The following is a 26814-nucleotide window of genomic DNA, read 5'->3' as shown; positions in this document are numbered from 1 at the left end:
TAATAATCTAAGGAAATTCATACGGATACAATGGGGGTCAAGTTTTAATGTCCTTTGTCAATTTACCCATATACGGCCTATTTTATAAAATCTGCAACATTTACAATCCAAATTAAACACAATAATGCAAATAGAGATAACAACAAAAACTGCCCTGAGAAATGTAATGATGTTAAACATTTTTAAATGATACCAGTAAATGCTTTTCCTTTGGCACACATGAAAAATACTCAAACTAAAATAAAAACAAACTAAACTGAAACTGAAAAACTAAAATTAACCTGTTGATATGCACCCCCTTTTGAGCACAATCCATGAAAATTACATACCTGAACTTAAATGGTTGTATTTACTGGACCCTTTGAAGTATGGAAATATTTTGTGCTGAACATGTTTTTATAATCTAAAAAAACAATAATAAAAAATAGAATGTTCTTAAAGCCACAGGTCTACAGAAGTTACGTTTCAAATTTGAAGATGATCTAACAAAAAATGAGGTTCCTGCAAGCTTTTTTCTCTGTAAAATCGCTGCCAGAGTAAAATCAAGGCTCCGCCTTTCAAGACGACACAAAATCTGACTACACTTCTCGGCTATTATGAATAAAATTCATAATAAAAAAGCCACATTTTTAAAAATAGACTTTGGAGACAGGCTTGTTTTGTTTATGAGACTGTCACATATAAGATAATATACAGTTTTATAACATGAATGCTGCTCAGATTGCATAGTTAGTTGAAGAACGACGACGAAGGGTAATTCTTCCAGGCGAGATCTCATGTAAAAAATGGAGAATATATCAATATTTATCAGATTTCTTACTTTTATGGACAAAAAGTGCTATTGGATGTTTTTTAATGAATGCTTGTAATGGACAATTGACCCAAGTGTGGCGAACTGAATTCATCTGGCGATCGCGTTTTCATAAAAAAGGTTTGAAGTCCCGTTTTGATATTGCATCTTTTCATATGTATTCCAGGCACAAATAACTAAATTGCTGTTTCTGGAGCATTGCTATCATGAAACAGGTCGGATATCAATGTTGAACCCTTAGACCTTTGAAAAGATGTATAATTTGTTAACATTCATTACATTTATAGATGGTAAAATTATATATTAAACGTAAGCGTCACCACTGCATGTAGGGAACTGCGTATCGGTTAACTAACACTAACAGACAAACTGTGAAAACTATTGAAAACTAAAAATAATTTGGAATGACAGCTTGATATAAAATAGAAATACAATCTTAATAAAAAAATCCCAGATAAGCACTCTGTACAACTGTAGTGAGCAGAATAGCATCTCAGAATGCTATTGAGGCGGATGGGCTACAACAGCAGAAGACCACGTCAAGAACTTTATTAGGATTAAAATGTTTCTAATTAAGTGCTCAGTGAGTGTTTATATTATTTATTACCTTGGTTAATGTTATTTATAAACATAATAATGTTCATCGCTAGTTCATGTTAGTTCATAATGTATTGCCAAATATCATATACATCATATGATGTTAAAAACGTGTAAGCAGAAATTAACATTAACCAAGATAAATAAATACTGCAAAAGTATTGTTCATTGACAGTTCATGTTAACTAATGTTAAAGTTTACAACCATATTATAAAGTGTTACAGCAATAATCTAGCAAAATAGAAACCGTGACTATGAGCTCACCTGTGCACCCACGATGTATGTCAGGGACTTGTTTGTTATCGTGATGTGGCCAAGCAGCTGAGTGACCTCAACACGGGGGATAGAGCTATAGAAAGGCACAAAGAAGGCAAAGACTGGGCCAAGCCTGAGAGAGAGACAAGGGGAGAGAAAAAGAGAAATAAAGAGTTAGAGAGACACATAAACAGCAGCCATAATACCCTGTATCTCAAGACTGGTTGCCTACTGAAGCTAAGCAGGGCTGAGCCTGGTCAGTACATGGATGGGAGACTTCCTGGGAAAACTAAAGTTGATTCTGGAAGAGGTATTAGGGAGTCCAGCAGGGGGTGCTCACCCTGCGGCTGAGTAGGTCCTAATGTCCCAGTATAGTAATGGGGACGCTATACTATAAAAAGGCACCATCCTTTGGATAAGATGTTAAACCGAGGTCCTGATTCTATATGGTCATTAAAAATCCCAGTACACTACTTGAAATGTAACCCTGGTGTCCTGGCCAAATTCCCCAATTGGCCCTCATCAATTATGGCTTCCTAATAATCACCATCCATTAACTGGCTCAATCACTTCACTCTCTCCTCTCCACCAGTAGCTGGCGAGCGTACTGGCGCACTAAGGCTGCCGTCGAATCATCCATGTGGATGCTGCACACTGTTGGTGGTTGAAGAGTGTCCCCTGTTCACTGTGTAAAGTGCTTTGAGTGGTGTCAGAAAGCACTTTATAAATATTGTTTGGATTTATTTATTTATTTTTTGTGAAATAATTTTCTTGAACGTTTTTGAAATTTCAAAATGTAAGTTGGTACAAACAAAATTTACATCTACTCGAGACCACATGTAAATCATGCGTAAGACATCTGAAGGCTTTGTGTTCTTTCAGACAAACTGCCATGACTAAATTTTCACAGAAGTGTAATTAAATAAGTAAGAAACTTTAACAGAGTAAAATTAATATTAAAACTCATTATCAAAACCATATAGGCCTATTTCTTTGATGCTTGCATTTATGTCTTTAAAGTTTATTACCAACCCTGCTTCATAAATTGTATATAATTTTTCCAGCAAATTTGCTTGCACAGGGTGAAAAGTTTGTTATAACTTAGCTTTTGTTTGATTTTCACACAAAAAAAATATACCCTGTTCCGTGACTCGTTGGACAGTTTCTTCATTTGGTATTAACTCTATAATTTAAGCTTCATATTTCAGCACAGGCATCGATAAATCACATTCAGTTGATAGCGTTTGGTCAATGCTAATACTGTTAACCCATAAATAAACATGTCACGTGCAGGTGTGTAAACAATCCAATGAAAAAGTAAAGCCTGTAGCTTGCGAATCTTTATTAGATTACAGCATTTCAGTCAAAGATTTACTTCAGGCATTCTATTAAAGGAAGTGGAAGTGAATGGGGTACATTTTTGGAGGATTTAAAAGGCAGAAATGTGAAGCTTATAATTGTAAAAAGCACTTCTGTTAAAACTCATACATAGGCATATTATTTGAGCTGTAAATTTGTTTAAATTGTAATTTTTACAGTCGTTTTATGGTTATTAGACATTTCATCATTATGGAAACGAAGTTGTAAAATTGGTAATAACTGTACATAGAAAACATTAGCAAGTGATTTTATCAAACTAAAATCATGTTAGCATGCATATTGTTTATGTCTTGTGGCTATACTTTTGAAATAGTGAGTAGTTTTTATGTTTTTGGATTCAGTTTGGATTGTAACTTCCACATTCACTTCCACTGTAAGTGCCTCACTGTCACACAGATTTTTGCTTTTATAAAAGGAGGGATGTGTCTAAATGAATTTTTGTTGTAAGGTAATCCATATTATGCCACAAATGCTGTTGATTGAGCTAAACTTGGAATATTCTTTTAATTTCTCTGAAGATTCTTCCAGTTCCAAGTATATCACTGATACCATAATAATTGACCTGATGCTGATGATGGCGATGTGCTTGATTGAACAAGATTGAACATCCTCCTGCCATTATGAACAGAATTTACTTTTACACACTAAAACTTAATGCCAAACCATTTATATTGACCTCATGGACTGTTTGATTCACAAAAGAACCTCTGGCAGCAAAACATGTGATGACAGTTCCTCACTTTCTTTATGACCACAGCAGCGTATTTGCAAAATCAAAATTTGTGATTCGAATGCACTTCATTTCAAAACCCTTTCACTATTGTTCCGCATATCATGATTCTTACTTCCTAGCGCTTCGGATGTCTTCCTTATACTGCGTTTTCATGAGCTCGAATTATGATAATTGTAAATTACTCTATTCCCATCCTGGCAGTAGAATAACAGCAGGACAGTCCCATCAATGACAGCTCCACCACATACTGCATTTTGATTGTTATCGACATCATATTCAAAAGAAGAACGCTCACAAGTAATAGGTGTTTCAGTGTCATCACAGACACATTTAAATGATGGTTACATTTTTTTAAAGAAATGAAGACCAGAAACATTGTCACTCAATACTCACTATACAATAGAGAACACACCCAAATGGCACTCGTTTCTCTTTTATTGGGTCAACCATGATAATACTAAATATATTCTGATCGTATACAAAGAGCAAGGAAACTGTCAATAAAACAAAATACATGCACTGGCTTAAGCCAAACATACCCAGTCTTCCACTGTTCCTACAACATTGTAAGCTTTGAAAACTACAAAACAATATTTACAAGAATATTTCAGTCTAAATAGGTATAGAGTTTAAAACAGAATAGTATTTACAATGAACTGTGTCCCTCGAAAGGAGATATTTCTGATAGATGGTGGTCAAAATATGTTAATAATGAAGTTGAAAAGATCACTTGAATTCAAAATGGAGGAAAGCAGATAAGCACAAAAACTTTTTTTTTTTTAAATTCTCGGTAAAATGCACAATGAAGCAACAATGATTTCAAAATTAAAAAATGGTTTCATCAGCCAAGATGCTTTATCTGCAATGATGTACATGATGGTGCAAACTAGTCCTTACACGAAGACCTGGTGAATTCAAATTTGACTTATCATTTGCACTTCCTCTGTTTTGTTTCCTTGATAGAAAATATGATATGACTTTGTTTTGAGCATTTGCTACAAAGCAATGTTAAAAATGTTACAGGCATTTTAGATGATTTTAAAACAAAAGATTAAAATGTAGAAACTGTTACTGATATGTCTCTAAAAGAGAACTGAACTGTTACACACAAATGTCTAGATGTGTCTTAATGAGAGCCACAAGACAATTTCACTTCTCCTTAGTCGAGGACATCTAGAGCGAGCGAGCGAGCGAGAGAGAGAGAGAGAGAGAGAGAGAGAGAAGGGGTGGATGTGAGTGTTAGCAGCATACAGTTAGTAAAAGAGAGATACAGATGCACAGGAAGAGATTAACTATCGCTTTTGGTCGCATTTGGAAAGTAAGGTGACTGAACTGAAAAACTGCTCAATGCCATCTGGTGAGTATAACATATCAATTTAATGATAGCAGGAAACGGTAAAAGAGATCTGTAATTTAATCAATAACTATTTAATTTTCACATAGAAATTTCAATCACAATGAGCAAGACAGATCTTAACATTCTGTCCAGAGAAAAGCGTTTCGCAAAATGTATGTGTTAATGAAATTTAAGTTAAAACTTTCAATTCCATTTCAATTTCTGCAAATAATTTGTAAAAATACTTGATTATATGTTTCGTGATAACATTTTCATTTGTATTGATCAATGGCCTGAAAAAAAAATGGCAAAATTAAAGCATGTCCTATGAAGTCCTATGTGCTTATGAACAGCAAAAAGATGCCTTAACGTTAAACATTGTACATATTATATTTTTATCAATAAATAGGGAAGCAGTCTTTTATTTTTTGTCAAAACAAAGGACAAACTGTATATTTTAATCATAAATTATAGATAATCATAAAAACTTTATAAATCATAAAAAATCTGTTTCAATTTGCCTCAAAAACAAAAGAGACAAATAAATAAATACATTGGGTAATGTAGATAAAGTAGAGTTAAAGGACATGAAAAAGAAACACAACTAAATAAAAAGGGGAAATTGCTAATGAAAAATGGAAGTCTAAATATATTCAAATAACCCAAGTGATATCAAAAAGATTTCAAATAAATAATCAAATTGAAATGGCTCCTAATTATAGATGCACAAATACAATATTTGGCTACTAACAGTACTTAGGTACTTGCACCAAATTGTTAATGTGTGATTTAAAACTGTGATTCTTGTGTGAGGGTCTCTTGTATTGGTAGCTCAGTGATTAAGGACTTAAACTGGTGGCTCAAAATCAGGTACAACCCATAAACTAAAGAGTTACAGCCCTGTCCCTAAAGCAGTGGTTCTCAACTGGTTTTGCTTCAGAAACCAGATTTTACTTAGGACATCAAGAGGCAACCCAACACGGTACCAAAACTGTTCATCATACAAAACATAAACAAAAATATCCTTAAATCAAACATTATATGATAACTTTATTAATGTTACCATTAACTGCATAGACCCAACAATGTGCAAAATTAACAACATGATTCTGGCTGAATAGGAACATCTACAATGGCATAAACAACATTAGGAGTGATTTACCAGTGTAATCCAATGGAACAAACACTGGCCAAAATGTTGTTTCAGTATTAACCATATTACCAAATGGCAGATCATTTGCAGTCAAAATACGATTGAACGTGCAGCCATTGATGTCATCAACAAAAGATATGGGAAACATATTCTCCATCCTTTTGAAAGCTGCTAAGCTATTTATTTTACTATTCTAACCATGCATTATATTATTAGTTTCATTTTATTATTTGCATTTAGCATTTTTTATCCTGCTGTCCTTAAATATCTGTTCTTCCTATAAGAACAGACCTGCGAAAAATTTATGGGCTGCGACCCACCAGATGAGAACCACAACCCTAAAGTACCACTTTGAACTTAGGCAAGGCATTTTATTCCAGATTAACAACCAATAATTAGTATAACACAAGATGGATAAAAGAACTTGCTGAATGACACAACAAATTACACTCTCCACACTTCAAACTAGAAGTCGATCAATAGTGGACTTTGACAATACCGATAACTTGGTGGTGGAAAACGCCAATATGATTAATCACCAATAGTTTTTAAAATCGTTTCATAGAAAATATTCTTAGTCTGCACAGACATAGCTTCCAAAATTCAAAATAAATAAAATCTAGATTTATTTTATTTTTCACACAAGATCCCAATAATCCCCGCGACCCTGTACACAGGATAAGCGGTTGACGATGGATGGATGGATGGATCCCAATAATAATCAGGAAAAAGAAATAACGTGCATAACGTGGGACTTTTAACACTAAACAAGCCTAAAACAGAACTGGGACTCTTATTTTTATATGATAGAGACTTAGCTCCATTACAATGCTCAATTTAATATTTACCAAATTATGATGAATTTATAGCCTGTATATTATTATTATTATTATTATAATTATTATTATTCACAATATTTGAAGCTGGAGACCTATTGTACCTTTTGTTTCTATATAGTCAAATTTTTCTTTGCATGCCCTCACTTCAATTCAAAAAGCTTAATTATAAGAGGAAAACGAAGGAATAAAAAACTCTGCAACTATCGACATTTTTGCCAATAACCAATAGTTCTAAAAAGCAACAATCTGCACCAATTAATCGGTAACACCGATATATCGGTCTACCTCTACTTCAAACCAAATATATAAAACCCTAATTTACATTCCAAGGTTTTAACTGAATTCCTCTAATTCATATTTGAACAGAGGTATTAATTTCTTTGATTAATTTTAAACTTCATACTGCTATACTATATATTGATTCATACTGATTGTGAAGTACTTTTCAACTAACGAATCAATGTTATTTGAGTTTTTTGCTTTAATCAAGAAAACCATTCATGAATATTCAGATTTGCACAATGCATTATGTACACATAAAACATCTGGTTTGTTAAACACATCATATTGGGTTGTCTCTCCTTGCAGTGCCTTCCGTGACTTCCCCTGTGTATAACCATGACGAGTCTAGATCTCAACCAAAATTTCAACTTCTCCTGCACCAATCTCTATGACCATCGTTCAGTGGCCCGAGTTCTTATCCCTCTGGTCTATTCCATCATATGTCCAGTGGGTCTTTTAGGCAATGCCTTGGCTCTTCATGTGACGTTCTCCAACCTTACCAAGCTCAACTCAACCACACTCTATTCTGCCAACCTAGCTGTTTCTGATATCCTTTTTTGCCTGTCTCTCCCTCTACGAGCCATTTATTACGGCCTTGGCTTCCACTGGCCTCTGGGGGAAGGGCTATGTAAAGCCACAGCATTGCTCTTCTATTTGAACTGCTACGCTGGGGTTAACTTTATGACATGTCTGGCAGTTGATCGTTTTGTGGCACTGGTGTTACCCAGGATGGAGAAAATGAGAAAGGTGAAGAATGTGCGGTTTGTGTGCCTGGCCATATGGCTGCTGGTGTTGGCCCAGACGCTGCCTCTCCTGGGCAGCCAAATGACCAAAAAGGAACCCGACAATACCATCACCTGCATGGAATACTCCAATTTTGAGTTTACAATTGAAGGACTACCCTACATGCTGATTGGGGCAGTAGTTTTAGGTTTTGGTGTCCCGGTTGGAACAATCATTGCTTGCTATTCTATATTGACCTATAAGCTACATCTAGTGGCAAAGTCTAACCAGCTGACAAAGCGTTCTGGGAGGACCAAAAAAGCAAGAGGTGTGATTGCAGGAGTGGTTTTTGTGTTTTTGGTGTGTTTCAGCCCGTATCATATAGACCTACTGCAATACATGATCCGGAAAATTCTCTATAAACCAGACTGCATTGAGCTTCAGTCCTTCCAGATATCCCTGCATATTACAGTATGTCTTATGAACCTAAATTCATGCCTGGATCCATTTGTTTACTTCTTTGCTTGTAAAGGTTACAAGCAGAAGGTGATGAGGATGATGAGCTGGCAGGTTGGCACCCACTTCTCCAGTGTTGGAAGGACTTCGCCTGAAAGTTCAGGCACTGGAGATCGACATGTCACCCGCCACAACAACAGGATAAAAATGAACACTATTAGAGAAGTTCAGTGAAACTGTTCCGGACATTAAGCTGCATGTGACAATCTCATAAGGTGATGAAAAGCACTAATCAACTCACATGTAGGGTTGCAGCGGTATACCGGCTTCACGGTATATCACGGTATGAATATTTATGGTTATCATACCATGTACATTTGCTAATCTACGGTATTGAGAAGAAAAATGCAACCAGACAGAGAACCTCACCTGCGCAGCTCCTGTCCTCCTCATCAGACTCATCAACTTGTGCCACACAAGTACCGCAGAGAAGATGTCAGAGAGAAACGAGCCTGACATAAGTGAGTGTGTGAGTTAAAGCAGTGTTTCTCAACTGGTGGGTCGCAGGTCTATTTGAACTGGGTCGAACAGCAGGAAAAGAACAATGCAATGGTTCTCCCACTGAAGATATTTCGGCGGCATCCCAAGTGATAGCCTATTTGGACTACCGAGGCAGATTTAATGATAATCTCACATTTCAGCTAAAGGCTTCTCATCTGCACTTTCGAACGAGTGTAACGGAACCAGCTCGTGATCATGATCTGCTCTGCTCTCTGACACGCGTGTGCAACAACCGGGCTTTCCTTGATTTTGCGGTGCACAGACCTCAAAACTGATGTCAATTTCAATTCAAGTGAGAATTGTCTATTTAAAGCATTATGGAGGAAGTCAAGTCAAACCTCTCAAACAGTAGACAGCCCTGACATGCCAAACAGCACTGTGGAGGAAAAGAGCAACACTGTGTTATGTGCTAATTTATTTTTCATTATGCATCATCACCTTTACAAAATTGTTTCACGAGTAAAAGTAACTTTTATAATTTGACAGAATGTTATAGTTTCATATGAAATAATCTAAAGGTAGAATCTATTAGACCTAATTTTATATCAACAGTGGATGTTTTTCAGCTAGTATTTATTTTTCATAAATATTATAATTTGTTGTTATTATTATTATTACTATTATTCAAGACTAGCTACACTGACCTAACCATGGTAATGAGGAGCCTTTCCTTCTGTGTAATATGTATGTTCTGTTTGAATTATGTTTGAAATTAGGAAACAAACAGTATAATAATGGGCTCATTTAAGTAAATATCCTCTTCGATTTGTAAAAAGGGGTGAGAGAAATCTTCCTGTCACTTTTGTGGTTTACATCAACAACAAAAATAATGTCACTTGATGCATGTCCTTGTACTTGAAAACCATGAACAAAAATATGCAACATAAAAGGAAATGCGACCCAGGACACATTAAATACAGGTTACGTTTTTAATATGGTGGGTAGCCACTTGATTTCCCATGTAAAATCTGGGTCCTGAAGCAAAACCAGTTGAAAACCACTAGTTAAAGGAACAGACAGGAGCAGTCTGGCTGCACTGTCACACACCTACAGTATATGTTAATTACTAATAATCATAGGACATTACTTTAAAAGCTCACACAGATGATGTTATTTTCATTTAGTAGTTAATTAAACAAGCTGTTCTAACATGTAAACTAACATGCTTTAGTTACATAAAATGTTATAGTTACATGCAATTTTTTTGTCATGTTTATAATTCAGTTTATTATTATAATTCTGTTAGCTTTCTTATTCTATTTATTTTCAAAAGGGAGACTTTTTTTTTTTTTTTTTACACATTCTTCAATTAAAAAAATGGCTTCAAGTTTCAATTCTAATAAAGTGCTTGTTCACTCCTTTAAGTGTCATTGTAACTGATAATAATAAAAAATTGTGTAAGGTGCACTCAGAAAGTTCTCAGTAACAGATAACATTGTAAAAATATTGACACAAACCCACTCCTCCGTTCCTTCATGAATGTACATTTCATGCGACAGGTGGACAATGTATTACAGCTGGCATCAAAGTGGAGTTGAACAAGTACTGTACATGCTGAAAAATTTCTTATAAACAGTTATGTAAATGTCTGCCATTAATCAATTCATATGTGTAAGTGTAAAGTTAAAACAGCTAAAGGTATGAATGTACAATAAATAATCGTTCATTCTATGTCCGGACTCCTTTCTGTCCCTAGATCTCGCCTCTCTACTATGGGTGGCAGGTCATTCAGCACAGTAACTCTCCCTCTGACATTTCGCAGCATCTCTTCTATTAAATCTCAACTTAAAACCTTTTTGTTTTCTCAGTGTTATTTGTCTTAATGACAAATTAAAAACTCAATCTACTTTTAAGATGCGTGATATATTTTTAGTGCTGTTATTACAAGATTATCAGAGGTCATATCAAACCTTCTCATCAAGTGAATAAACATTTCTATACTAGCTCCTTGTAAGGAGTAGCCTGAGAGCTATTACAAAGTAGCTTGATATATGAGAGTACTGAATTTTTAAGGGGTGTTACTGTATTACTCTTGCTATTTCAAGATTCACATATTGCTTTCATAGATAAGAAGTTGAGTTGTCAGTGGTGAAACCTTACACAACCATGAAATGAGGAAATAAGGTTAATCTAAAAGACAATGTGATAATAAACACATAAAACAATTCTGGTCCTCCAGCCCTCCACATTGCGAGTAAATCACTCGCAAATGACAGTAAATTTCGCACTATGCGACAAAAAAACATCTGTTATTAGCCACTGGCAAGTAAATATAAAAATGTCACTCGCCAGTGATAGAATTGTGTAGTGTCGAAGCACCGAGGCCCTTTTACTGAATAAAAAGCATATGATTAAAAAGCTGGATTCAGCCTCGTCTTTCCTGCATGCTGTCTCATGAGAGTGCAGGAAAAAGCACTTGTATCTCATTCAGTTGAACTCCGAGCATCTCAGGGAATCACACCGCTGACATCACAAAAAGCAGCTCTCTTGAGAGCGTGTGAAGATGAACCTCTTCTCAAGCGCTCTGATGTGCATGCCGTCTACAGAGTCTTGCCCCAAACTTCCGTAAAAATATAAACAAGGTATAAACGCATTAATTTTGTGAATGCAAAGCGCTCGAGTTACACTTAACGGCCATGTAATGGCCAATGTCCATGATCACTGTGGCTTTATTTACACAGTGTTAATAACATGCAGTGAGACAGAGGAGATGCCCTGCTCTATTTCTGTGGAGATGATAAAATGCAAGAAACAGAAACTAAAAGTCTTCCTTCACGAGAAATAAGGGCTTGTGAGTTAATCAGAGAGCATTAAAATAATGTGTGAAAGTGAAGAATTAAAAAAGTTACAAATGTGTACGAAATTACAAACAGTGACAACAGCTTGTATTATATTATTAAAAATGCAATTTCATGACATCATACAAATAGATAGAATGTGAAAATTGTACATTTTAAAAAAGCTCAAATGTGATTAAAATCATAAAGTAAAAAAAAAACCGTGAATTTTATACTTAATCGCGTGAATAAATATGAAGAGGCCCCCTCTCTCAGTTTGCGTAATATATTTATTTGTTATATTATGTTTACATGTCATCAAAAGTCTGGCGAGTAAAAACAAACATTTACTAGCCAATGACAATTCTTTCTCCAACATGACCATAGAGGTTTGTCCACAAATCTGATTGGCCAAGCACTCTTATATTTAGTATAACAGCATGTTTTCAGGGACACAGGGACATTTCAATAGCCCCTTTCACACATTCAGCCTTTTCCAGAGGTAATTTTCAGGTTAGAGGTCATGAATGAGCACACTCCTTTTAAAATACAGGTACATTTTGCTCTGGCAATGTCCCTTAATGAGAAGTAGTATTATTACTACTGAGAGTGGTGGTGGCATAGTGGGCTAAAGCACATAACTGTTAATCAGAAGGTTGCTGGTTCAATCCCCACAGCCACCACCATTGTGTCCTTGAGCAAGGCACTTAACTCCAGGTTGCTCCAGGGGGATTGTCCCTATAATAAGTGCACTGTAAGTCGCTTTGGATAAAAGCGTCTGCCAAATGCATAAATGTAAATATAAATTACCTATAAATATCTACAGTCAGGTCCATGAATATTGGGACATCGACACAATTCTAATCTTTTTGGCTCTATACACCACCACAATGGATTTTGAAATGAAACGAACAAGATGTGCTTTAACTGCAGACTTTCAGCTTTAATTTGAGAGTATTTACATCCAAATCAGGTGAACGGTGTAGGAATTACAACAGTTTGTATATGTGCCTCCCACTTTTTAAGGGACCAAAAGTAATGGGACAATTGGCTGCTCAGCTGTTCCATGGCCAGGTGTGTGTAATTCCCTCATTATCCCATTTACAAGGAGCAGATAAAAGGTCCAGAGTTCATTTCAAGTGTGCTATTTGCATTTGGAATCTGTTGCTGTCAACTCTCAATATGAGATCCAAAGAGCTGTCACTATCAGTGAAGCAAGCCATCATTAGGCTGAAAAATCAAAACAAACCCATCAGAGAGATAGCAAAAACATTAGGTGTGGCCAAATCAACTGTTTGGAACATTCTTAAAAAGAAAGAACGCACCGGTGAGCTCAGCAACACCAAAAGACCTGGAAGACCACGGAAGACCACAGAAAACAACTGTGGTGGATGACTGAAGAATTCTTTCCCTGGTGAAGAAAACACCCTTCACAACAGTTGGCCAGATCAAGAACACTCTCCAGGAGGTAGATGTATGTGTGTCAAAGTCAACAATCAAGAGAAGACTTCACCAGAGTGAATACAGAGGGTTCACCACAAGATGTAAACCATTGGTGAGCCTCAAAAACAGGAAGGCAAGATTAGAGTTTGCCAAACAACATCTAAAAAAGCCTTCACAGTTCAGGAACAACATCCTATGGACAGATGAGACAAAGATCAACTTGTACCAGAGTGATGGGAAGAGAAGAGTATAGAGAAGGAAAGGAACTGCTCATGATCCAAAGCATACCACCTCATCAGTGAAGCATGGTGGTGGTAGTGTCATGGCGTGGGCATGTATGGCTGCCAATGGAACTGGTTCTCTTGTATTTATTGATGATGTGACTGCTGACAAAAGCAGCAGGATGAATTCTGAAGTGTTTCGGGCAATATTATCTGCTCATATTCAGCCAAATGATTCAGAACTCAATGGACGGCGCTTCACAGTACAGATGGACAATGACACAAAGCATACTGTGAAAGCAACCAAAGAGATTTTTAAGGGAAAGAAGTGGAATGTTATGCAATGGCCAAGTCAATCACCTGACCTGAATCTGATTGAGCATGCATTTCACTTGCTGAAGACAAAACTGAAGGGAAAATGCCCCAAGAACAAGCAGGAACTGAAGACAGTTGCAGTAGAGGCCTGGCAGAGCATCACCAGGGATGAAACCCAGCGTCTGGTGATGTCTATGCGTTCCACACTTCAGGCTGTAATTGACTGCAAAGGATTTGCAACCAAGTATTAAAAAGTGAAAGTTTGATTTATGATTGTTAATCTGTCCCATTACTTTTGGTCCCTTAAAAAGTGGGAGGCACATATACAAACTGTTGTAATTCCTACACAGTTCACCTGATTTGGATGTAAATACCCTCAAATTAAAGCTGAAAGTCTGCAGTTAAAGCACATCTTGTTCGTTTCATTTCAAATCCATTGTGGTGGTGTATAGAGCCAAAAAGATTAGAATTGTGTCGATGTCCCAATAATTATGGACCTGATGGTTTTAACAGAACTATAAGATTACCGGTTTCAGTTCCTACGAGGTCAGGACACACTGATTCAAGAAAGTTCTGAAGGAGATGACAAATTTACTCTCCGCAGATTGGTCAGATAGTGAAACTAGAGCGCTTCTTTTCATCCGAACTGATGAAGAAATTTTCCGACAGCTTAAAGGAACAGTAAGTGATCCCATTACGTATGATAAAATCACCAGCTTTCTTTGGGAACATGCAGACCACTTTGTAGTGATATACATAGAGATTACTGTGCTTTTCATCTGCAGATAGCATCTCTGCCTTCAGATGCTAGTGACTGCATTTCATTCTCAGTAGTTCATCAGTCATATTTGTCATTGCATATGATGTCTTTAAGTCTTGTGCTACTGCGTAAATTTTTTTATTTTGTTTTTGTTTTCTCCCCGATTTGGAGTGCCCAATTCCCAATGCATTCAAAGTCCTTGAGGTGGTGTAGTGACTCGCCTCAAACCGGGTGGTGGAGGATGAATCTCGGTTGCCTCCGCGTCTGAGACCATCAACCCGCGCATTTTATCATGTGGCTTGTTGAGCGTGTTACTGCAGAGACATAGCGTATGTGGAGGCTTCATGCCATCCACGTACAACTCACCACGCGAGAGCGAACCACATTATAGTGACCACGAGGAGGTTACCCCATGTGACTACCCTCCCTAGCAACCGGGTCAATTTGGTTGCTTAGGAGACCTGGCTGGAGTCACTCTGCACGCCCTGGGATTCAAACTTGTGAGTGTATTTACTCACTGAGATGCCCAGGGCCCTGCTACTGCATAACATTAAATATTTGCCAAAAAACATAAAACATCACCAACATTACAGACCACATACGTTCAGAAATCAGATACAAAATAATACCCTGCAATGTTTTCAAACAAAAAGGCTGCAAAAGGCACAGCCATGTAGATATCTTTTCCGGAGAACAATGTCACAGAGTTTAACTGCATTTGGTGCTGATGTTTGAATGGTACTAGCAAAATGGAAAAAAAGACAGAAAGTCATTGCATGTGTGAATAGCACATGTGGTACATTTACCAGTAAAGGCAACGGTTTTCCAGTAATTTACCTGGTTGCATGTGTGAAAGGGGCTAATGTTTCAGACTGGCTTTCAGTCTGTGTGGTGCTTGTGACATGCAAACCTTATTACTTTGGCTTCTTCAAAAACTATTTTCATTGCCAGATAAGACTTACACAAACTAATTTACTGCAAGTTACTCAATATTATTTACATGTTAGTAAAGACCAAATTACATAGAAATTGACACTCACAGTCCGGCTGGAAGCACATCCACCTGAAGTTCAAACAGGAAGCGAAGAGCCTCTGTCAGCAGGAAGTCCACAAACGTAGAGAGAATCCAGGTTCCGAAGAGGAAGGACTAAGCATCAACAACAAAAATATGACAATGTTATAGGCATACTGTTTTTTCCAATAGCATCACAGAGAGTTTAACAAACAGAAATAGGGGTTTAAATGAAAGGAAAGGTCTGATAAAATGTGAAAAGGCTTTTGGTTTCATTCAAAAGTAATGATGTATCAAGAAGTTGGCAAACTTGGCATTTGACCAGGCAACAAACATTTTATAAAACCAAATTTAATATAATTTAATATATTCCCAATATTGTTGTAAATAAATGAAACTTTTATTATATTGCTGTCGCTGCCAAATTTTTTACAAGCAATAAGCCAAGAGAGGCCATGTGTTACAGTTATTTTACCATGGTTAAGGTTTCCGCTTTACATTGTGCAGCACCCATTTACCTTTGTACAGCAAGCTACACTTAGTCATCTGATTGCAAGATTAGATGCAGCAGATGCACCAAGTTTGCGCTTGGCATTTGAATTTCATGCACCTTTACTTGAGCTTAGAGGTGTGTTCAACGAGTTATGATAAATTTGGCCCATCTTATTTCACAATAGATTGAATGTTTTTATAAGTTGCTGAATTTTGGGTATGAACTCAGTACAGTGGTGTGTAACGTGGTTTATGCAGGTCTGAAGGAATTCAATTTAAGACTTTTTAAGGCCAAATAAAAGAAACATTTAAGACCACTTTCGCAATAATAAAAAAATAACACATTAAATAATTCATTAGCTGGTAAATACAAAACCACTGAGGCTACTTGGATGTCTCTGGACATGTTTTAAATAAATTAATACAACATTAAATCTCTAAATTAATTCATTAATAATGCACGTTGCCTAAAGTATGTAGCCTTTATTTTGACCCTTGTCTTAGTCACTTGTTTTCCAGTAAGACATGACGCAATAGACCAATGGTTTGGCAACATCATCGATTATGTCAAACATGGAAGTGGTTGCAAAAACCATGTGCAAAAAGTAAACTTTTATCAGATTACATTGTTGAAAATATTTCCGAGGCTCTCGTTGACTGCTGTGGCTTCAAGCCATCAACAGAGCTTACTGGACTGCGATCATTTAAACTCACAACTTTGCAGCAAAAATATATTATTATGATTACATGTTTGCTATTAACTCATTTCAATATAGCAATTGTATCGCTAAGAATATTTTTGTATTTATGATGGTTTTGTGTCATACTTTCGTTTAATCATCTAATCTGTCAAATCTAAAACAACTGTCAGCAGGCTCTCTGACACCAGAAAGTGTCAGAAACTAAACAAGAGGATTGGTCTATAGACCTTATTCTCAGTAGTGCCACGTTTTATTTTTTAATGGGAATTTCATTGCCGGATGAAGAAAAAATAAATAAAAAAAATCAACATATTCACCGTAAGAAAACATTATCAACATTGCTTTTGGTAATGTCCGAATGTTCGCTCCAGGTATGAAATGGCTTTATAGAATCCATTGTTTATATTCAAAATGTTAAAATTCACAGTGAAAATTTGCATTCTCATTTCATGAGAATTTTCCCAATGAACCTTATTCATGAAAAAATGTGCCATGTTCAAAAATGCATGCATCGCATTCCAAAAATACTCTTCCCAGAACAAATCTCATACTACAAAATTACAACATAAAAAAATAATAATAAAACATAAAAACAGGAAGTAAGAAAGAGGTACTACCATTCACACCTTGGCCTTGTGATCTTTGTGTATTCAAATGCAAATTTTTATTCATTTCAATCTCTATCTGTTAAATTCTTAATGTACAGAATTTCAGAAGTAAAGGTTATTAGACTGAGACTTACAGCAAACTTTTGGCTCCCAAACCTCCTCTCAAATACACGGAAATTGTAGATAAGCAAACTGCTGCAGAAAGCATCTTTTAGGTCCAGGCAGATAAGCCGTCCACTCACCAGCCTCCAGAGCTACAAGAGAGCCACACACAAACACACACACATAACCATTAAAAAGATTTAGAGCCTCGAACAGATAATTACAATTTAATAAAAATGACAAGCAACTGGAGAGATGAGCTGAAAAAGCAGAGGATGGAGTCAGAAATTAACCAGTGCTCAGGGCAAAAATGCCACTGAGCATCACAAATGTCCCAAATATTTTGTTGTGACAAAAACTGCCCTGTGGTGATTATTTTTTTTTAATCAATCAACCCTGTCACAGACCTGTGATTACATGTTTCCACCTTATTTAACAACACAAATCTAGCATACCATTTTCATTTTTGCCATTTTTAAAGGGGTCATGAGATGCTATTTTTTTTACATATCTTTATAATCTTCCCTGAGAGCCACTGATAATATTAGTAAAGTTTAATTTAGTAATATATGATCATTTTCCACACTGTCTCCGGCCTTTTGTCTGATAACACCTTAAAACTTCCAAGTAAACGGCCACTGTTATGATTGGCTAACATCGTACAGCCCCTCGAATACAGCCATAATTGAAAATCAATCGGAAGAGAATTAACAACATTATAATACTACATTTTAGTTTACATGTAACACACATCCAACATGTTGCATTCGAAAATATTAAAGGGGTCATATAATGGTACATGCACTTTTTCAAGTTGATTGTACTGACATGTGTGTTGGCTGTGCCTGTACACAACCATCCTATTATGATAAAAATCCATCCAGTGTTTTTGTTTTAATCTCCTTATATATTTTCCCCTGCCTCAAATCGAGCCGTTCGACCATGTGACATCACACGGTCGGACGCCCCTCCCAGGATTGTTGATTGACAGCAGTGTTTCAACACAGACCCGCCCTCGCTCGTGAGCGAGCTGTCAATCATAGTCCATCATCATTGTTGATACACTGGAGCAGAATGGCGCCTAAGCGATTGTGGTGTTCTGTTCTTCGGTGTAATAACGAACACAGCAGTTATTTTGATGTTCCTAAATCTGAACCGCTGAAGACGCAGTGGCTGAGTTTTGTTTACGATGGGAATATTCCCCACGAGCAACGTCAATGCGTTCATGTTTGCGCGAATCATTTTTCACCAGACTGCTTTATAAACGAGGGTCAGTATAAAGCTGGTTTTGCTAAGAAGCTGCTGCAAAAAGATTCGGTACCAACTATTTATATTCCCACTGCACCTCCAGAAGAAGTAAGTGTAACGTTTTATTAACCTTTATATTAATCTTTGCAAATCGCTTGCACGCTTCACAATGAATGTGGCTAATGTTTACACTCAGGGTACATTACGGCATGTTTTCCATAACGTTACGACGTTCTCAATATAATTCATAATCCCACGTTTATAATGAACAACGCGTTATGGTTATTGTGTTATTAAAACTGTGTACGCAGGTGTTACATTTAACATGGTAACACTAAGTTACACCTGGTTTACTTGTATATTACTGATTAAGATGTCAAAAAAACAGTTATACGGAGAATAACTCCAGAACGGAGGGGCGGGGTGACCAAAGCTCATTATCATTTAAAGTCATATGCTCTGAAACGGCGTGCTGAAAACAGAGCCGTTTTTGAGCAGGTAAAATTAGTGTTTTCTTAAAATACTAATGAGAATTTTTAATAAAAGTATATTACAAAGTTTTCATTTAGACCCTAAAGATTCATATTAACTTGTACAAAAATGGCATTATATGACCCCTTTAAACTGTTCACTCTAGAGATGCACCGATACCACTTTTTCTCTTCCGATCCGATTCCAATTTCAGAACTCTCAGTATCGGCTGATACCGATCTGAAGCCAGTGTTGTTTTTTTGCATTATCAGTTTAGAATATCTTTACATTATTGTGTGGAACTAATTGTGAGTACTCATTAATATGTAAAGAAACACAAATCTCTAACTACACATTATTTCAATATAAATGTATAGCTTATTAAGAAAACTTGTATTGTTAACTACTACACTGGATAATGTAGCAGCAAAATTAACAGTAATTCCAGAATGTCGTCAGTAGAAAAGAGGCCTTATTTTTGCAATTTTTTTCAACTTGTATCTGCACTTTAAAGGATTCAGATCTCTTTTGTTCAGTTTAGTTGAAAGAATAATTCTCAATCGTGCACCTTTTTTCACAGACCCACCGGTCTCTCTCTCTCTCTTCCTCACTGCCATCAGTGCTCACTCTCCCCTGAGTTCTGATTACACATACCTGCATATCATTAGTGGCTAATCAAGGACTGCATATATACCCTGCTTTCACACACAGTCTTTGTCTGTTCTCATCAATAGTATCTCTGAGACTCCAGACCTTTCTTCTCTGTCAAACATATCTGCGTCATCATTATTGCCTGCAAGTTTCACAAGACTGCTGTGAGTTATCTGTTCATCATGTCTATACCCTGTCTGGATATTACTCACCTGCTGTTTGCCACTCTGCTCAACTGGATTTAATCACAATGTTTACATCACCGTTCCAATCATCTGTTCAATAAACCCTGCTACTGAGTTCATATCTCTGCCTCCATGAGTCTCTCCATGACACCTTTAACTTTTAAACCCTCACGCATTTATTTTGATATTCTGAACTCTCCAGGTAGTCCTGTTTGTGTCTGATTGTAGGCAAGTTCACAGTAGTTTAATTCAATTCTTATTCAAATTCTGGTAAAAAAAAAAAAAAGCACCTCCAGTGCCATTGTAAATGCATATAAGTAAACCAAACTATTGAGCATCTACATCTGAGATGTTGTTTGTGAGTAGCGCTCAAATATTGCTCACAACGTGAAGGCTAAAGATAGGCGTGTGTGTAAACAGAGCAGCTGTTCATATTATATATTTACTTATTAAACACAGCCTTTTGTGATTCACGGAGCTATTGCACGTCTTCAAATGGCTTTGAATAAAATGCGCGTCATATCAACTACATTAATTGTGTTTTAATGGTTCTTTTATGTCATTTTTTTTAGCTTGACAGTAACGAACATGACAAACACACAGTATCTGTTTTGGATCGGGCTTGTCGGACCGAAACCCGATCCGTTTAAAAACGTCAGAATCGGAGTGGATACCAATCCAGGTATTGGATCGGTGCATCCCTAGTTCACTCAAGCACAGCAACACCATAAGCTATCAAACAGTCATGACTAGAGGTCGACCAATAGTGGATATTGTTGATACGAACTAAGGTGGTGGGAAAAGCAGATAACCTATACATTTTTTACGTTTATTTTTTTTTATCGATTTATAGAATGATCAAAACAATTCGTAGTCTTTCCTTACTATGAAGGGAACAGACACTGAGGCTACAAGAGTCCATAATTAATAAGCAGTTTATTGTACAACCAAAATTTCAACAATAACAACCAGAAAACTTTGGTGCGTAGTGCAAGAGTTTTAACTATAAACAAGCCTGAAACACACATGGACTCTTATTATGAAATGACAAAGACGTGGCTCCGTTACAATGCTCTATATGCAAGTACATACCAAATTAATCTTTTTATAGCCAATATAATCACCAGATGAAGGGTTTTGTATATATGAATAATTCATCAGATGGGAAAATTAAGAATTTTAAAATAAAACTATTAGCATAGATTTTTGTTAATAACCAATAGTTCCAAAAAGTAACTATCAGCACGATTAATAATTAAAACCGATATATCGGTCTACCTCTGGTCATGACATTTGGAATATTCATGAATGAAACTGTTTACTCACAGTTTGCATTCTGGTTCAATAGTTTTTAATTGTCCCATCCTTCAATAACAGTTCCTGTTTGCTGTGGTCTCCTATGCACTGCTACATAAGTTTACCCTGCTATAGTTTACTTATTCCAAACTCGCATATGTGAAAATGATCCATTAAATAACACTTGATATATAGATATCATAATCAATTTGATGTACATGTATTTGATTTGAAAACCAATATAAGCTTCAACAACCCTATCAAAAAATATTTCGCATTACAGCAGGCCAAACATAAAAAAGATATACCTCCATCCAGATTGCTGCGATGCAGACCTGAACTGTTTGAGTGTGACTGACAAAACTGAACATAGTTTCTCCAGCAGAACATGTGACGGCTGGGACTTCTTTCCTGTTTTTACAGATATGACGTAATGACCAAAGGATGAATGACATAAGCCAGCGATTTCGCACCAAATCCAACCAGACAGTTCAAAATACAAATACATTTATTTAGACTTACCGTAGCTAATCTGGGTACGGTTAAGAACATTGTTTTGAACACGGCTTGTTTATGTACTCAATAATTAATGGCAGTTTGGTCATTTTTAACCAAAACAACCTAGGTAGTTCAGCTTTATATTGGTATAATATCTCACCTGCTTGCCCTGCCTGACAGCTTGGAGGTTGTATATGAATATGTCCTGGTACTGATGCAGAACCACAGTCAGTAGCACAGTTAGGGCCGTAGGAACCAGTAGTAAGCTCTTGGACAGGGGTGCTTTATCTGTAGGACATAGCATAGAAGTTGTAAAAGGAATATATATATATATATATATATATATATATATATATATATATATATATATATATTGTCATGTCAGGGCAAGAAAACTGGTATGTCAAATGGCGGACCTAAATGACTCATTGGTCCATTTGTGAAAATGCAAGTACACTAACTGCTGGTTTGTTTGGTTAACCACCAGTCAGACACACTCATTTATGCCACCCTTTCCAAACAAAACTTTAGCATGTGTAACCATAGTTAATGGGAATAAAATGGGTATAATTAATACTGTAAAACCAAAATAAGTTACCGGTAATGAAGGATCTCCTTCAAAGACTGTATAGGACTTTCAAAGTGTTGCTGTAATTTTAATAATAATAAAGAAAATATATAATTATGTACGTGGAGGCTAATAGCTAATAATACCAAGTTACATGATATATTTTATATATATATACATACAAATCCATATATATATAAAAATTCGGGTTTTTCGCGGAATCTATGGTTACCATGGTAATTTTAGCAAAGACTCATGCGTAATTTTAATACGTTACATTACAATTAATATACGTTGCATTACATAATTTCAGTCAGCGGTAAACTGAAGTTCTCTGGAGTCGTTAAGCTGATTTAAGACAGGGTTCAGGCTCTCTAATAGCTCAAATAATAAATATAGTAAACTGTGTAACACATGATCCGTGTCTTGAATGTGAAATAAAATTTACCAAATAGCGCTTTAATTCATACACTTTGCAACGGCAGCAGCAATTTACTGTCATGAAGCATACGCCAAAGCAAGATCGTGTAAAACATGCCGATGTTTGATAATAATCAGATGGAGGTAATGATAATTGAGGTTTAATCTGAATGAATAACACCAAAAGGGTCTGATCTGGTCTTCATGACATGATTATTTTTACTGTACTTACACAATCCCCACGAACCGGTGGAGGTGAACATCGTGCCACTTACACACGGAGTACAACTTAGAAGACTAAGACGATTATGAAGCAAAAGCCCTAAATTTAAAACGTAAAAACATTCAAAGTTAAAGGGGAAAAACTCGCTATGAGATAGGGAAAGGGGAAAGGGTATCGAGGATGGTGCCTCGCAAGAGACAAACTTCCTGCACGCAAGTCTTCTTTTTTTCTCTGTTTGGCGGTTGACAAACCAGCTAATGGTGCATTACCCCACCAACTGGACTGGAGTGTGGAACATCGAGAATAGGGGAAAATAAGGAAGACTAAATTATGTTCTATAAACCAGTTTCTTTTAGATATACCAACAGTAGGCCTACATAATATACTATGTACTGACCAGATTAATATTGCAAACAATTCTGTAGATTCCTCATCATAAGCTTTACAGGAGAGAAACACATGCTTGACAGTTTCCAGCTGATAGCATGCGTAGTTTCCTGATGCATGCTTTCGTATTATATAAAGTGAACTGGTCAGACCAGAGAGCACAATACAGAAACGGTGATTATTGTTTCTTCTCTCCTTGTCCTATAATTGCCTCTCCCATACAAATCCATCCATCCATCTTCTTTAGCCACTTGTCCCATGTAGGGTCACAGGTAGTGCTGGAGCCTAACCAAGCTATCTCAGGCCAAAGGCAGGGAAACACTCTGGATAGGTGGCCAGATCATCACAGTCACACAGACACTCTCACTCACACCTACATGCAATGGAGCACCTGGAGGAAACCCACGCAAACATGGGGAGAACATGCAAACTTCACACAGAAAGGCCCATTTGAGCTGACTCGAACCTGGGACCTTTTTGCTGCAATGACATGCTTAAAAACGTACTGTGGCATCAGTGGAGTCATTCAGGTTCCTGGGCTCTACCACCTCACAGAACCTGAATTGGGAGACCCACATTGCCTCCATTAAGAGAAAGGTCCAGCAGAGATTGCACTTCCTTAACCAGTTGAGGAAGTTCAACCTGCCACAGGCACTGTTGAACCTGTTCTACTCAGCAGTCAATGAGTCTGTGCCCTGCACTTCAATAACTGTTTGGTTTGGTTCAACTATGAAATCGGACATCAGAAGACTACAAAGGACAGTTCGGACTGTAATTGGTTCTCCCCTTCACACCCTCCAAAACTGTTCACAACCAGAGTGAGGAAAAAGGCTGGAAAACAATCACCCTGGACACTAAGCACTAGAACAGCAAAGCACAAGAATAGTTTTTTTTCCCTCAGGCTATCCATCTCATAAACAGTTAAATGTGCCACATTGAGCAATAATTATGTGCAAAAATCAGCGTAGTCTATTATATTTATTTAACATATTCTACTTCTGCACATTGTATTGCCTTGCACTATCTGTATATAACAGATTGTATTTGTACATACATATATATTTTTGCCTTGTTATGTATATAAACTTTATATTTCTATTAACTTATTTGTATTCTATTTTTTATTCTATTTGTCTTGTTGTTGTATTGTTTGTGCACTGGAAGCTTCTGTCACCAAGATAAATTCCTTGTATGTGTAAGAATACTTGGCAGTAGCTCATTCTGATTCTGATTCTGGTCTTACCCTACCACAGTTAATAAATGTTTCTCTTTTTAAAACAATAAACTGAAAGTAAAAAAGGGATGATAAATCAAATCAAACAAATGTAATTTAACTTTAAGTTTGTTTCTTCATAGTGTCCATGCTTCTCTTAAAGCTGTATGTAACTTTTTCTGTGTTAAAATACTTTCTCATATGCCAGCTTAATATGCAGAGACAACTTTAAGTAAGCCATTCATATTTAAATTTTCTCTAAACCTCTAAGCACTGTGTTTCTGTTGTGCTATGAAAAATGCTCTGTTTGTTTTGAGAGACCCTCTTAGAATAGCCCCAAAAATGTTACTCATCCAAAGGCGTGAGTTGGGGGTGGGGGTGTCTCTTTGTTGAAAGCTGTTTTAAACACAAAGCAATTTTTTGCACTTCCATTTGGTGGTGCCAGTGGCATCTGTCTGCATTATTTCAACTTCATTGTTTAAAATTTGTGTTTGATAGCGGAATTCATGGTGAACAACTACATGACCCATGGTACAGCAGAGAAAGATCCACCAATCAGAGAACCGTGGACAACCAAGCCTGTGAAATATGCCCCGGTGTCACCGCTCACTCCCATGATGCACTGTGAATTATGTAATCTTGGTGTCTCTTCACCCTTATACTACTTAGCTATTTGTGCATATTGAAATATTTTGCAGTAAACTTAAAATATTTTGTTTCTACACTTATAATCAACAACCTAAATCAATAGCCCTCATGAAAGATGGTATGTACACAGTCTTGTACCTTGGATTTTTTGTCCGTTTTCAAATTGTTTTGCCTCAAAACAAAGTTTGTGCTGTTGTGATTTACCATGGAACTGGTTGGTTTGGTTCATGGCTTACAACTCTTTTATGAAACAAAATGGGAAAAATACTTCCGGAACCCAGACTGCTGAAAAAGTGGGTGGGCAATGATGCGCTCTATTGGTTAGCATTGAAAACAGTCAAATTAACCCATTGTTGCCAATCAAGTATCAAAATTGATCACCATAATTTACCTCTAAAATGTTAAATACACTATATGGCCAAAAGTTAGTGGACCCACTCTTTGAAATCTTTCACTCTTCTGGAAACGCTTTCCACTTGATGTTGTAATTTAGATTTATGGATTTGCTCCAATTCAGACACAAAAGCATCAGTCAGCACACTGTTGTTAGCTCACAGTTGGTGTTCCAATTCATCCCACAGGTGTTAAGTGAGGTTCCGGTCTGGACTTTGTGCAGGCCATTTAAATTCTTCCACACCAGACCAAAGTCCCTTTCAAGGCAAGTCAGTCCACTCGGCAGCCATCTGGGAAACTCTCCTGGGCAGTTATTTTCTTTGGAGACAAGCGGAATGAAAGTACAGCTCCTATCTACTTGAAACGGAAAATAACAAAATCTCCAAAATTGTTGGTCAAGATTACAATCAAAGAACATATTTCAAATGTGCAGTCAAATCTGACAACAATGGGATCATAAATTGTGCTTCTTTAGCTCAGATCACGCTAAAAACTATATTTTTTCAGGCTGTTCCAACTAATGCGCATGTGCATTCTCGAGCTTAGTGACAGGAAATGCCTGTATCTATAAGGTGATAGGCCCTTGTACCTGTAAGATGGGACTTACATTTCTACATACACCATATTGGGCCTTCCAATTTGTCCCATTAATTTTTAATACAAGTGGTTAGTCTCGGGGCTAAATACTGACCAGACTGGCCAGTACATTATTTCTTTATGGACCTCGCTTTGTGCACTGGGGCATTGTCATGCTGGAACAGAAAAAGTTCCTTCCCCAAACTGTTTCCACAAAGTGAGAAACACACAATTATTTAGGATGCCACAGTATGCTGCCCGTAGCATTAAGAATGAGCATTATTCACTGGAATAAATTAACTAGCCAAACATATTAAGTAACAGCTGTCGTCCACAAACTTTTGGCCATATAGTGTAACTTGCCCTTGTTCCACCCTCCAACACGGCGGAATTTTGTTGCGACTCACGGTGACTTTTCTATAGCGCTCCACTGTGATATTATGACCGCATGGTGGCAGCAAAGACAACTGCCTGTTACA

At 36.7% G+C, this 26814-nt stretch overlaps 2 protein-coding genes across 3 annotated transcripts in view; one reads left to right on the top strand and one right to left on the bottom strand.

The window, feature by feature from the left end:
- The window catches only part of ubac2 (UBA domain containing 2), a 34808-nt gene extending 11479 nt beyond the window's left edge, over nucleotides 1-23329 (bottom strand). For both annotated transcript variants that reach the window (XM_052126066.1, XM_052126067.1), the window contains exons 1-5: nucleotides 23128-23329; nucleotides 22068-22195; nucleotides 17591-17710; nucleotides 15684-15790; nucleotides 1674-1797 (exon numbers count right to left, since the gene is read on the bottom strand). In XM_052126066.1, coding sequence (XP_051982026.1) covers nucleotides 1674-1797; nucleotides 15684-15790; nucleotides 17591-17710; nucleotides 22068-22195; nucleotides 23128-23158 — 510 coding nt within the window. In that variant the 5' untranslated portion in view covers nucleotides 23159-23329. The remainder of the gene's footprint in view (nucleotides 1-1673; nucleotides 1798-15683; nucleotides 15791-17590; nucleotides 17711-22067; nucleotides 22196-23127) is intronic.
- On the top strand, nucleotides 5048-10443 carry gpr183b (G protein-coupled receptor 183b). Its single transcript, XM_052126062.1, has 2 exons — nucleotides 5048-5134; nucleotides 7694-10443. The coding sequence occupies exon 2, from the start codon at nucleotides 7724-7726 to the stop codon at nucleotides 8798-8800; it is 1077 nt and encodes a 358-aa protein (XP_051982022.1). The 5' UTR covers nucleotides 5048-5134; nucleotides 7694-7723; the 3' UTR covers nucleotides 8801-10443.
- Nucleotides 23330-26814: the final 3485 nt, after the last annotated feature.

This window comes from Xyrauchen texanus, chromosome 5 (assembly GCF_025860055.1).
Source record: "Xyrauchen texanus isolate HMW12.3.18 chromosome 5, RBS_HiC_50CHRs, whole genome shotgun sequence".
Classification (NCBI taxonomy): Eukaryota; Metazoa; Chordata; class Actinopteri; order Cypriniformes; family Catostomidae; genus Xyrauchen; species Xyrauchen texanus.
The sequence above is the reverse complement of the archived record's forward strand: the minus strand, read 5'-3'. Positions and strand labels throughout refer to the sequence as shown.

Coding starts and splice junctions, on each gene's coding strand:
- gpr183b (XM_052126062.1), top strand. CDS start 7,724: ATGACGAGTCTAGATCTCAACCAAAATTTCAACTTCTCCTGCACCAAT.